Genomic DNA, 14,203 nt, shown 5'->3' on the forward strand with positions numbered 1-14,203 from the left:
TTCCATTCGGATTAACGGCCTCTTGCAGCTATACATTTCATAAACCCTATGCAAATAATCAAAATAATTATCTGAAATGCATCACTTTGTTAGATTAAAGTAAACATAGGTGTGCTGTCAGGTCTAATATGTGTTTTGTTTATATGTCTGATAAAGTTAGATTTCAAGATATTTCAAATTTATTAAGGACGACAGTTTAACTGCACTTCCATAATCCTTTTGACATTAATAAAATTAAGGATGATCCTGACAAGTAAAATTATTTTCAACCTCATTTTTGACCATGGTTATTAGCATACGTGTGGCTAAAACATTGGAAAAGCTGGTGCAGATAATTAATAAATAAATAACACTCACAAAACCTAAAGACAAAACTTGTTAAAGAAGTCCACTGGGGACTAACTACAGTTATTAGATCTGAGAAAAGTTAGTTTTATTCATTTGGCCTAGGTGGTGCCCAAAACTGCTTGGGTGGTGAGCCTAAGCCTTTTATTGGTAAGGAAAACCAAGTCAGTATTATTTTCAAAAGGCCTTGATCCTCCTCTGTAGGATGGGGATTTGTTGCATAATTTAGGTAATCCCAAAAAATACAGACACAGATGTAATCAATTTTTTTCCTTTTAAAGATGAGGTGGAAATTAGGACACACATTTAAAGAAATTCACTTGAATTTTATGGATTCCTGCATCACATCAGTCATGTTATTTACATCATATCTACATAAGATGTATTTTTGCATCTTGGCACTGATTAATGGGTTTTGCTAATCCTCATATTGCATGCATGCAGTCACTAATAACTGTCACAATATGGAGGTAAAGTGGGATGCTCCATGAAATGATCTGGTGTGCAGATACCATGTGAGTCCACTTTGGTTTTTGTACTTTTGCTTTTTCTGTCCTGTTTTGTCTGAGTAGACACTGCAAAGCCTAATCAGCGTTTTGGCTCTTACCCTTGCCCGGGGCACTCGGCCATTCATGAGTGCGCCAGCCTGTGTTGTCGTGGTCTGCCATTTGTCTCTGGCGATGTTAACATGAAACATCCCACGCCCCCTTGTCAACACTACTGCAAGTCCTGTTTCTCATCACGTTGCAGCTGACAGATAATACTTCTGAAGTAGCATTGTTTTTGCTAGATTTATGTTAGGATTTAATTATGTGTTTGAACTTGTAAATGTCAATGTTGCAGTTGCTTGTGTTGCATACCCTACAAGATTCACCATGCTAAAGGCTTTAATCATATGCGCATGAAAAATTCACGTATTGAAATTGATGATGATGTGAGAGTAGATCCAGGAAGGAGCCACACCATCTGAGTTGGTCTAATCACTGTAAAGATTCTTCACCTACCACAAACCCTATCTCTTTTGTTGCCTGGCAACAAGCTGCCATCCAAGGGCTCCCATGATCTGATCTGTTAAAAAAACTATCCCCCTTTACCACCACCCTCCCCCAGTGTACAAATGTCTAACATTTTTACATTGCAATCAATTTTTTAACCACCGATCAAGCCTCACGTCCAAGCATTGTCCTCTTTAATGAGCTTTTCAAGCCAAGCTCGGATATGTGGTTATGATTCACTTTCACAAAGGAGAATAACTTGTTATTGACTGGAAAGACAGACGGTGGTGCTGATGAGAAAAGGCATAATGGGGTTTCACTTCAGAGCTTCTTTGCTTTCAAACACAAAAGTTCCATTGTCTGTGTACGCATTGATGATACATTGCTTCTTCTCAATGCCTTTTATTTTCTTGTCACACCAAATTCTCCAGCCTGTCATTGACTCGGCAGCTCTCTCCTGTCTGCTTCTTTTTCTCTCTTCCCCTCCTTTCTCTTGAGCGTATTATTGTTCAGCTTTCATGTTAAATTGCTGCTGTGTGTACTTGTGCATATTGTGCATCAAACACGAGCAAAAAAAAAACACTTGCCTGTCGGTTAGAAGATATTGATCAATTAAAAAGCACACACGCTAGCTGAACTAAAGTGAAGGAGCCACTTTAGCATATAGCGCTAACACAATTAGTCACGTCTGAAGGCAAGGTCACTGAGCCACCTCCCACACTCTTGGCAGACGGGAGCTACTCCAGGGAAAAACTTTTTTGCTCATGAAGCTACGAGTCATTAGCGATGCTGATAGAAACACACTTTAATTAAGACTGCTGCATTTTGGACTGCGATGTCACATCTGAAGATTAATAAGTTATATCAGGGGTGTGGTGGTATGCAAATAGAGCAGACATGCCTCCAAGCTTAACTAGTACACTCAGTGTATCACCGAACAGAGCCAAATTAGCATGCTGGAACACAAGTGCTCTGTGGCCCCCTCCTAGGCTGAAGTGCTTGGCTCTAGTTGTGGGCGAAATATTACCAGCCAGCTGCTCGCTAGATATCAAATAGGAACTGGAGCAGCAGAGGTTTGTAACATATGCAGGCAGTTGTGCCTTTTTATGTCTGGTTTCACCATTGCAAAAAAATCTAATTTGACTGTAAAGGAAAAGTCATAAGAAAATTGTAAGGCCACTGTGACTCTGCCCCTCACTCTTGTGGTTGGATTCTTGCCATATTTATAATCAGGAAATGAAAGCTGCTTCTCGTCTTGCTTGTTCCCTATATTCATCGTGCGTCGCTCTGGGCAACTGGGTTCGCTACATGTCAAACAAACCTAATGGATACATTTCCCTCCTCCATTAAACATTTGCAAAATGCCTCTTTTATGTCATGGTTGTCTTACAAGAACTTGGATAGCATGTTCCAAAACTTTTCTCACCAAGCACATACTTATTTTGGCCTCCGTGTTTTTGGGCTCCTAGACCACGAGCACTAGAGTCTCCTCCGGCAGGGCCAATTGGAAGGCCCACTGCACATGCACATTAGTGTTTCTCCCTCTGGCCTAACCTGCATATTTCCAGCTACGTCCGTAAACTTTACCTTGAGATGATGTCGAGCACATGAAGACTTTTCTAGGCTCTGGGAAAGTTTTACAAATATAAAGCCTTCATGAGTTAAAAAAAAAGATAATTCAAAGAGTTATAATTGACTTGTTTGTAGATCAAAGTGTCCTGTGAAAGGTTTTACAGACAAGCCTTTTCGTTGCAGTACAGCAAGTGGCCACTGGAACAAATTGGCAGCAAGGCTGAGTGGTGGCACCGCGGCACTCTATCGAGCTCTCTCAGTACATTCATGGTGTCGTTATGCGATCTGTGCTGCCTGCACAATCAGATATATGCTACGCATAAAGACGTAGTAGGAACCTTGACGGTTTCCCTACGGTATTTGTATCACAAATGCATTGAAACACTTGACGGCACAACTGGCAAAACATTTTTCTGCTTGTAAATAAACACCTGAGTGACCACCACCAGGCAAATTATTATTATTTTAGTTTTTGACACTTTATTAACCGTTAAAATATATAACCAGCTGTTATGTCAGTTCTACTTTACTTGTGCTCCTTTAAAATACATACATACATTTTCTTTGTTGTGATTACTTTAAAATCTTAATTTATCTGTAGCCTGCTTTTCCCAGTGTTTAGTTTGAGTTAACGTTATTTAAGACTGAATCAAGCTGTCAGTTAGCGGCAGACCGCTACAACTATGACCGGAAGCTTGGAACATATTGAGCAGTGTTGTAAATCCTCGTAAAACAGCGATATTATCTGCGCACGCGTGAACATCTTGCGCACGTCGGATCATGCAGGCAGCACAGATCACATACCCACACATGGCTTACATTTCATTTCTCTCTCTGGCTTCTTCTTTTTGGATAATTACTCAGTACGGATCATTAATTCCACCAACTGTCAAGCAGTGGAATAACAGTAAACCTGTAAATTACATTGCATCACCTGTGTGCACATTCTCATGCGTGTGGTAGTGCACGTAAAATAAATTATTCTCTAGATTCACAGTCATATTGGAATCCCTGACTGCTAGCCTTCTCCAACATCAGCAACACCATTATAAGCTAAACTAAAGCCTTATTTTATTTTATTATATTTTGAAGCACACACATCCCTGTAAAAAAATCAAAGGATCATACAAAACTTTGGCTCGTTTAAAGAAAAAGAAAAAAGCTTCGTAGCAGCATGCACTTTGACCAGCTCTCTCTGCATCCTTCATTCAGAAGGCAAACTGCTCATGTTATTAAGAAACACTGAGGTGTGTCACCTCGGCTGGTCTACCGACAAAGTCACCTCGACCGTTACTTCTAAGCTGCGTCTTTTAATTTTCCACTACAACTTTATTGCAAAGGTAATTATGCGTGCAGTATGAGAAAAACAAGTAAACAGTATTTGAGAAAAGGTTATGGTTGAAAACTAAACCGCAATAATTAAGTCATTAATCTAGCCAGACGTAACACGTTTTTCCCATAATGCTCTAGTTAGGTGTCAATGGTGCCTGCCTGCTGCTTCGGGCTGCACTGATTTAGATGATTTACTGTGTGTGTGTGTGTGTGTGTGTGTGTGTGTGTGTGTGTGTATGTGTGTGTGACAGAGTGTGTGTGTGTGTGAGAGAGAGGCTGTGAGGCTTTGAGGGATAATTGTGAGGACACACAAGCACTTTTGATCGTAACTCATCGGCTTTGATGGTTTTTGTATGACTGATGGTGGTTTCTCTGCATTTTTTTTCCATTTCTTTTTCTGTCATTTGGGTTGTTGTGTGATTTTTGTGATCAACATTTTTAACACACAAAACATACAATTTGCAACATGAGCATTGTCAACACCACTCACCCAGACAATAATCAAGAAAAGATAACACAATTTCAAAAATAACAACAAAATAAATATATATGTATAAATGACAACACCATAAGCCCAATATTCACGTCTCTCCCCAGCACAAAGCTTTAGGAGGCATCCAGAAAGCTCAGGTATCTTCCCCATGTTCCCGTGTAGCTATTGAATCAGGAAAATCGTCAGAATGATATCTTTTCAAACACCGCTACCATAGCCATCTCATAAGCCCACTCTTGAATTGACAACACCCCTTCTGTACATCACTATTAAAGCACGCTAGTGGTTCCGTGTATTCAAGACTCTGGCTTTTGTCTCTCTGCTTTGCAGGCTTTTGTCATCAGCAATTAAGCGGGGCCAGAGCTACTTCCACCTCCTGCAGAAAGAGGAACAAGAGGAGCAGGAGAAAGTGGAGAGGCAGCGGATGAGCAGGGAGCAGCAGCGGAAAACAGAGCCACAACCTCCCAGTTTCTCCTCTGACTCTGACAGTGATTCAGAAGGGTGATGTAACAACTCACATCAGCTCAGTTTCATTTCTTCTTGCAATGTCTCCCTCTGGCATAGTTGATCAGTTTATTACTTTTTAGACTACTGAAAGTAGCATTAATAAATATGTTTATAGTGATTAATCTCTAAAAAGGGTGTCTCCTAATGACAAACACAGAGCTCTACAGAGCGTTTGGGTTTTACAGCCCGAAATGTTACTGTCTTGGTTAACCCTCACAGCTCCCATCAACTGTGTTCTCAGCAGTAGAAAAAAGGCTCTCATAAGCCCAATGTATGGTACCTGCCTAACAGCAGAAAGACAAAGTAAAGACTAGCCGGTGAGCACAGTGGAGCACAGCAGCTAGAGACCCAGGTATTTCCCTCATGATGAGGTGGATACTAAAACCAAGATTGAAGGACCAGAAACATGACTCTAAATGAATGCTAATGTTGCTCTGGATCTGCTGGATGTGTAAATAGGCAACTGCTTGACATGTTTGACATATCAACACTTAAAAGGTCATAATATCTCAGCTTTATTTTTACAGCTGGTTTTGCTGCCCTCAAGTGGACAAAAAAATCAATAAATTAGTATGTTACCGTAATTGTGCATATTACTACTTCATGCTCTGTATGGCACCTGTTGCTGTCCCAGAAGAATGATTCCATTTCCCCTTACTGAGGACTCCCAAATTTTTAGTCCAAACCAAGAGTATTAAGAAATATTAATATCAATATCCAACACACCTAGCAGAGCATTGACAAACATTGTATTAATGCATTTATTTGTTCCAAAGGGTTTTTGTTTATATTATTTTTATATGTCGCAGAACATTTAGTCACTATTCATAGTATATTTTGGCCTGTGTATGAATTTTGACTGGAGAGTTGTAAAGTCACATGATGTCCCAAATATTAGTTTTCCAAACACGGAACACATTGTTGTAATATCTCGTTTAAAAATATTTGCAGCCTAGTTAACAATTAAACAATATAGTATTAACAGCTTTCCAAAACATACAACTTGCAAAATGATTACCTGCCCACTCACAAGCCCACTCCTTCTATCAAAACGTCCATGTACTGAGATAATTGTCTTGTCATTGTTAATATGTAAAAATAACTGCATCACATCAATTGCATCATCCTTATGCTCCTATGTTATCAAAAGCTAACGGCACTGTATCTGCTGTGTTCAGGTGGGCTCTGCCTGCAGGAAGCAGCTGGTCAGGTGTGAATGAAGCCCGGAAGAAGAGCCAGTCAGCACGACCTTTCACCCCGGTCTATCACTCCCTGACCTCCCCTCTGCTGAGCCAAGCACCGACGTAAGGTTACTATATACTGTAAAGCCTTTCCCTTTAACAATATTCAAGATGGTTGCCTAAAACCAAAAGGTTGCATTTGCTAACAGCTAGCTATTTGGGACCAAGCATTCATTCCGCAAGTTACATTCCTAATGCATGAAATGTTTAGGTTTGCACAATGTAACATCCCTGGTCTCTCTTTGTTCATCTGTTCTTGATAGTGATGTGTATTTACCGAATTCAACTTTTTAGGCACAGACCGAATTGCCTCCAAAATCAAAAATGTCTTGTCATTCAAAACCCAGGGTTTTTAGGCCTTAAAAAATCTTAAATATGCTGAAGTATTGTTGTTCTAGGTCTCAAATCATTCAAAACGGTTCTTAATTTTCCTACGTCCATGCAACACCCCCTCTGATGTTTTCTTTTTGAATTCAGTGGTGTGTAATTCTTTCTTTTGCTAGTCCAAATATAATTTTGCTTTATTACAACTACAAATGAGACCATTGAGTCTCTCTGGGCTTGTACCACAGACATAAAACCGATTTTATTCTTCAGCTTTGTTTTATTTGGACAAAGGTAATAAAGGTCTTAAATTTCATTCATATATGTCTGAAAAAGTCTTATATTTGTCTTGGTGAAAACCGTAAAAACTCTAATTAAAAAAAACAAAAAAAACAACATTTTAGTACCTAAGGAGTAAATCTCATCAGCGTTGGGGAGCCAGTAATGACGCAGCATGCTTCCACCAAGATCTAATAATGCTTTTGATTGGCTGTTTAGCATTAGATGTTGCAGAGGCAGGCAGGACAAAAATCTACATTAATCCACAGAGACGGGGTTCAGGTAGTAGGAGCTGAAAAATAAATAAAAAGATTTGTGCCGTAACGTGTAATGTTGCAATTTCTTTCTTTTTTTAAAAATAAAATAAAATCGGTTTAAAAAAAAATGTAGTATTTAGGAACTGGTAGCAATGTCCCGGTGTTGGTGTTGGTACTCCTATAAAAATGTTTTACAGTTGAATGTACTATATCGAGCATCTACTGTACACAGTGTGTATCTGCACTACTAATACCGGTAAATGTGTCCCGTAGATCTCAAGAGCTCGCGCTCAACGCTGCACTTCTTTGGGTCCTCAGCAACAAACCCGCCGAGTGTGAAGTCGATTGGTTGAGACATACAGACAGAGATCCCTTCTGTTTTATTTAGATTAAGAGTAGTTAGGTATACCATCTGAATATTTGCACCTAACATCAGGATCAAACTCCTTATTTACGTCAGGGGCATGTGTTTGATTCTATGAATCACCACACCCTGTACAGCAGTAAAGAAAATGCTGAGATGTTTGAAAATAATTTAATTATAAGGAATTGCTACACTCATTTCCCCCTCTTCTGTCTGCTAGTGTTCATCCATTTGATTCATGTCAAACAGATGTGTTACTACACCTCAGCAAACATCAAACAGAGAAAAACAAACAGATAGAATGCTGAATATTTAATGCAAAACATCTGACTTTGACAGATATTCGTGAGGCTTTCATTTTGTATTTCTTTCTTACGGCAGACTCCTTTGATGCTGCGTGATCCGGAGCTAACCTTTCTGAAATAGGCATCAGAAAAAGTTTTCTCTGACAAATGTGCCTTGTTAGAAACTCAGGTGCTGGCTGACAATAAACACACACATAGCTCTGGTTCACAAAAGCAACATTTAATGCACTGCTTTGATCTTGTGTGGATGATGGGATGGCAATGCTGCCTATAATCCACTAGTGCTGGCTTTTGAACGCATTATGTTGTGACGAGTGTAATGTGTTTGAAAAGGATTTAATGGCAAAGCAGGGACAATTTAGCTTTCAAACTAACAGTTACCAGCAGTTTCCTAAAAGGCCAAGATGTGATGCCACTTTTGTGACCCAAAAACTCATTTGACCCATCTTCACAGACACAGGAATCCTTGGTCCTTTGATTTTTTTTGTTCCAGAGAGACAAATCTACAGCTTTTGTTTATTATACATCACATCCAAGTCAACATGCATTTCCTCTGACACTGCATCATTGCCACTGCCAGAATACAGCCTTGTTTTCTGGCGAGACATCTGGAAAAATAACAACCCTGTTCGAAGGCTGTTACCTGACATCTGACAGATCCTAATCTAGCAGGCTATCTGCTTGGCAGACAAATGGCCTGGTCGATAATGAAAAGAGCTTAGAGCGACCCGGGACAGCAGCATTTGTGCACGGTGTGGAGCAAGGTAGAAAAGGAGGCAGCATTCATATTGTGTTTGATGTGTTTGGAGAGATCATGAGAATGGATGTGGTCATAAAGCCTCAAAGCGTAAAAGTGTCGGGGAGACGAACGGCACCGCTTGACTGCAGGTGACACTGTAACCGCGCTTTTAGAGAGATGGCATGCTTTGCATTTGTTCCCACTACAGCAGCTCTTGTATTGAAGAGTTGGGCCTCTTGTGTAAATGTTTACATCCACTTATTTCACCTACAAGACTTGACTGGAAATGAAGGGCTTTCAAAATGATTGGTTTCACAATGGTAGTGTTTTGCCTTTAGAGGGAGTACTACACCATTACTTAATGTAATGCTCTTAACCTTTTCATATGGGACACAAATCAAACACAATAACTTTGTCTTGGTAGCATTGTGAAAGAGCACTTAAAATGACTTATCATACAATATAAAATGTCTGTGTAACATTAGTTGATTAGGTAGTTTGGTTCAATCTATTTCTCAAGAGTCAAAGAAAACGGAGAAAAAACATTTCCAGTCAATTTCACTGAAGTTGGCAATGGCAATGAATTTTTTTATTGTCAGCCTCCCTCCAACAGTGCTCTACAGTATGTACCGAAAGAAAATTACTCAAGTACATTGTAAAAAAGGCATACTTAAAATAGTGCAGAAGTTAAAATATATGAATACAATATAATGTACATTAAATAGAATGACATATAGTACTGTGGTACAGGGGTGTACAGAAGTAATAGAATGATTATGCTATCAAATACTCTTCCCTACAGCTTCTTTCTAATGTGCTCTTGAGCAAGGTACTTAGGCCAAGAGATTGTGGTTGCACAGCACACTACCCACACACCAAGCACAACCAAGAGTTAATGTGCATTGCTGGGAGTGCGGAACCGTGAGCAAAAAAAAGAAAATTACATTATCCAATCAGGTAGACTCTTTTCAGTTTCTATCCAACTCTTTCACTTGTTTTACTCTGTGGGGATAAATCCTCATTGAGAACACTCTCCCAGTTTTCAAACCATTTGCATAGTCTTATGACTTAGACTTAGAACACTTTAATGTCCCCGAGAGGATATTTGTTGTACAGTACAGGCATACTGAAACATGTTCCACAATACAAACAGTAATCCAGATGTCTACAGCACCATCTATCTAACACATACACACAATAAATAGAATAGAGTAAAAGGAGTATACTGCACAATATTATAAATAAATAGAGAAAACCACTGACCAATACTTAACATATATTCCTTCAGTCATACCCCTCCCTACATCTTATTTAATTGGGTTATTGCCATAGTAAGGAATGAGTTTTTTTCTCTGGTAGTTCTGACGTTAGGGTTCTATATGTATGACCAGAAGGGAGCTGCTTATACTCCACTAAAAGTGGATGGGTTGTATCCATGCACACCTTATCTGTTTTGCTTGTGAGTTGCTGTGACCACAAAAAAAGAGGAGAGACTATTGCCTCGCTCATCTGTTGCTTCAACTGAGACGACATGAAGTTGCTTACAAGTAATTTGGCCATCATGCTTGGTTGTAAATGTGTTATTGCGATCTAAGCAATATGTTTGCATATGAGTGTGTACCACTCTCCAAAAGTGGGGGAATGTGCTGTAATACATTCATTAAATACCTGCCTATGTTATTTATTGGCTATGATGTTTAATAATTCACATTCTACATGTTGACCTTTGACCTCTTGAAGTCAGACAGTTCAGTGAGTGGAGTTAAAATGTTGTAGAAGTTATTCTGAGGGGGCTCTGCTTACTGACCGTTGATGCATATCGTTAGGAAACCCACAATCCCACCTCCACCCCAAACCCCCCCCCACACCTCTCTCCCTCCCTCCTTTTTTTCCTGTTTTTCTACACTGTCAAATAATGGCAAAATGCCAAAAACAATAGATTTTTAAAATAGATCTTAAATTCTTCATGTTTAGAATCCAAGTCTTGGAATCCAACTGTTCAAGTCAAATGTTTCTTTATTTTTAAACAGCTGTGTTTATTCTTATTTATCATGGAAATATTAGTTTAATATTATAGTTGGATTAATTGTCATTTTTTTGCTTGCAATGTCTTATGGAATTTTCATAATAGAGCACTTTGTAATCTAGCTTTTAAAAATACAATTTGACTTGCTTAATAACATCGATGTACTGTGTTAGACAAACCTCCGATAGATGTTGATTTGTGTCTTTGTGTGCTGTTGCAGGAAGCTCATCTACCGCCAGCTCTGCTGTCTGAATTGGCTGCTGGAGGCTTTGACTCTGGATCGCTCCGGCAGAGTTGGCCCGCTCACCGCCTGCTGGGACCCCAAGTAAGATGTCCTGGGGTCAAAGGGTTTTACCACCCACACACAACCTACCAGTGGTCAGTTAAAGCATATGTATGAATAAGAAGTTGCATTCTAAAGCTGCTTACTACAAGATTTCTATCTAGAAATACACCTAGTTAACTCTCCCTGTGGTTTCAAACTCAGAGACCAAATGAAATGTAACTTTTGCATCAACTCTGGTGGAAAATGTTCTCAGTGCACCTGCTGTGAAACTGTTCATTAACATAATGTTTCAGGATTTGTTAGCAGTGTTGGGCAAGTTACTTTTAAAAAGTAATAAGTTACAGTTAACGCAGCAGTAACAGTAACGCCGTTATTAAGATGGGAAAAGTAATCAATTAGATTACTCGTTACTGAAAAAAGTAACGCCGTTAGTAACGCCATTATTTTAAAAGGCTGTTATTGAAACTTAAGGCCACAATGGTGCATCTGAATCTCCTGAATATCGTTGGAATGTGCTTTAAATATTTGTTAAAACATGCCTTGCATAATTGACTTGCTCATTAATTAATAATCCCTCAATTCTTCTTGAATTGTCTGCATTTGAAAAGATAACGGTGCATTTAATGTGAGCAATGAGAAACAAAAGCACATAGTGTTAGGATTTTGTCAGGGACTTGTCTTCATACTATGAAATAAAAAAGTTCAATACATTAACTGTCATTTCGTATTAAAGAGTGATTCCGCTGCCTGGAGCCCCCCGTTCAGAGGCTAAAACACACCAGCATGAGTAACACATCCATCAGCGATCATCTCATTATGGCGCTGACTTGTGCACGCTGACTGATGAGTAACTCCTGTCAAATCCACACAGTTTTTAAGCGAGCCACCTGAAAAGACGTTGCATCTGTACTGTAGCAAGGCCAGTGATGAAGGGTGTTGGTGCTCAGGAGCTGCAGGCGCCAGCTGACAGTGCTGGATGAAATATAAAGTCCAAAGCTCCGGAGGGGGCCCTGGCTTAGTGAGAAGATTGCATTCTTCCATCTTCGTCCCCCCTCCAGGTTTCACCTACCATGATATTGACCCACCACAGGGCGTCAAGAGAGTGAGAAAATGGAGAAAAAGTGAAAGAAGCAGCAGCGTTGTGATGCTTAAACTCGTACGTTTTAACACACGGGATTGCTGTTCCATTGAACCCGTAGTGCGCTTTATTTCCTCAAAGGCAGTTGTTTCTGAGGTTCCTGCTTTAAGTTTTTTTTTTTTCTTGCCTTCTTATTGATCTATGATAATCTTTCTTGTCAAAGTATCAGAGGAGACTTATGAGACTAGATTATTTCATAAAGGTTAGAAAAGACTGTACAGCGCTCAGTTACAATGGCTCCTTGTGGAATGTATTAAAGGAATATTATTGCACACAATTCCAAGCCTTGAATAATTAATAGAAAAGTGAAAAATAAAAGGAAAGAACTGAAGGAAGGGGAGGAAAAGAGCTACAAAGAGAATTTCTTTTGTACCCAAACATCATCATGTTCCAGCCTCCAGGGCCTTCACTCAGCTTCAAATCCAATTTCCCAGAAAGTCTTAAGCTTTATGGGCCAAATGATACAGCCGAGGTATTACTGTACAGGAAGACAAGGAGACGATGAAATGAAACATTAGCACAAGGTTATGACACTGCTGTGCTTTCCACCAGGCGGGCAGCTCTGATGTCGGGCATCAATCTAAAACACTGCACAGTTTTTAGGATAAGATGAATTATGATTTTGATAATGGCCGGAGTGACTCTCAAGCTGTCTCTGCCTCAAAGGCCGGTTTCAACTAGTGGTGAGTCCCCTAAGGTCACTGTTGCATTTATCATAACAGAAACAATTGTTTTCCGTTGGCAGAGACCCCGGCCGAGGCAGGACCACGATGAAGACGCTGAAAAAAGAAAGAGCCATTGAGAACAAATGGGAGCAGTTTGTTTCAACAAAGGTACCCCCCCCCCCCACGCCCACACACACACACACACACACACACACACACACACTAACACAGACACTTTTTTACTTTTTATTTAATTATCACATATTATGATTAATTAATTATTTTATTTTTTTAAATCTGTATTTACATCATACAGATAAAAGTATGTGGACACGCCCGTCGGCATACTTACCCGTCCAGTTAAAGGATGAGTTTGGTTTTTCAGCCTGTTCTCATGAATTGTAGGTTTGAAAAGCTACAAAAATTAAGCACTGTAATTCCCATGGTATACACGTTTTCTTTGCTGTGGTCACCACGTTGACTGCTGAGTGTTTAAATACAAACCATGATCTTTTCCTAAACTTCACTAGTTGTTTTGGTGCCAAAACTTAATGATCGGCGCCGCTTAACGCTCACTTTTTTTTGCCTAAACTTAATGGTAATCTCGCCAAAATGACAGGCAGCTTGCGATACTCTGTACCCAGCGCACAATCTTTGTTTGATTGATATTATTATTATTATTATTATTATTATTATTATTAATTTGTTGAACTAAAAAAGAGGAAAGAAAGAGTACTGAACAAATCTGGTATCAGAAGGTTGGAGTTTGAAAATAACTTATCTTTCAAAGTCCTCTACCTGCAACGCTCTGCAGAAAGAGAGAAATCCTGCACTGTGACAACTGCATTAACAGGTGTGCACACACACACACACACACACACACACACACACACACACACACACACAAGCGGAAAGAACGGAAAGTCAGGTCAGGTGCATTTACTCACTCATGCTGGAGCATTACATCTAAAAGACTCTGAATCGGGTGCCCGGATAGCTCAGTTGGTAAAGAGGGCGCCCATATATGGAGGTTGACTCCTTGACGCAGTGGGCCCGGGTTTGACTCTGACCTGAGAACCTTTGCCACATGTCATTCCCCCTCTCTCTCCCCATTCATTTCTTCAGCTGTACTGTCAATAAAGGCCTAAAAATGCCCCCAAAAAAATCTTTAAAAGACTCTGAATCGCTCTGAACCTTAAGTACTGATGCACAGGCAGACTTAAACAGTCAAACATGCCTACTTAAACCCACACACTGGCTCAATAATAAGCACAAAGCATCTCCACACACACACACACACACACACACACACACACACACACACACACACACACA

At 39.7% G+C, this 14,203-nt stretch overlaps 1 protein-coding gene across 1 annotated transcript in view; it reads left to right on the forward strand.

Annotated features, from left to right (window-relative positions):
* LOC117945321 (coiled-coil domain-containing protein 60-like) overlaps nt 1-14,203 on the forward strand; it is a 32,208-nt gene that overhangs the window by 5,331 nt on the left and 12,674 nt on the right. The window contains 4 exon segments of the mRNA XM_034872758.1: nt 5,068-5,238; nt 6,423-6,548; nt 11,000-11,104; nt 12,949-13,036. Coding sequence (XP_034728649.1) covers nt 5,068-5,238; nt 6,423-6,548; nt 11,000-11,104; nt 12,949-13,036 — 490 coding nt within the window.

Source organism: Etheostoma cragini, chromosome 5 (genome assembly GCF_013103735.1).
Source record: "Etheostoma cragini isolate CJK2018 chromosome 5, CSU_Ecrag_1.0, whole genome shotgun sequence".
In the NCBI taxonomy this organism is placed as follows: domain Eukaryota; kingdom Metazoa; phylum Chordata; class Actinopteri; order Perciformes; family Percidae; genus Etheostoma; species Etheostoma cragini.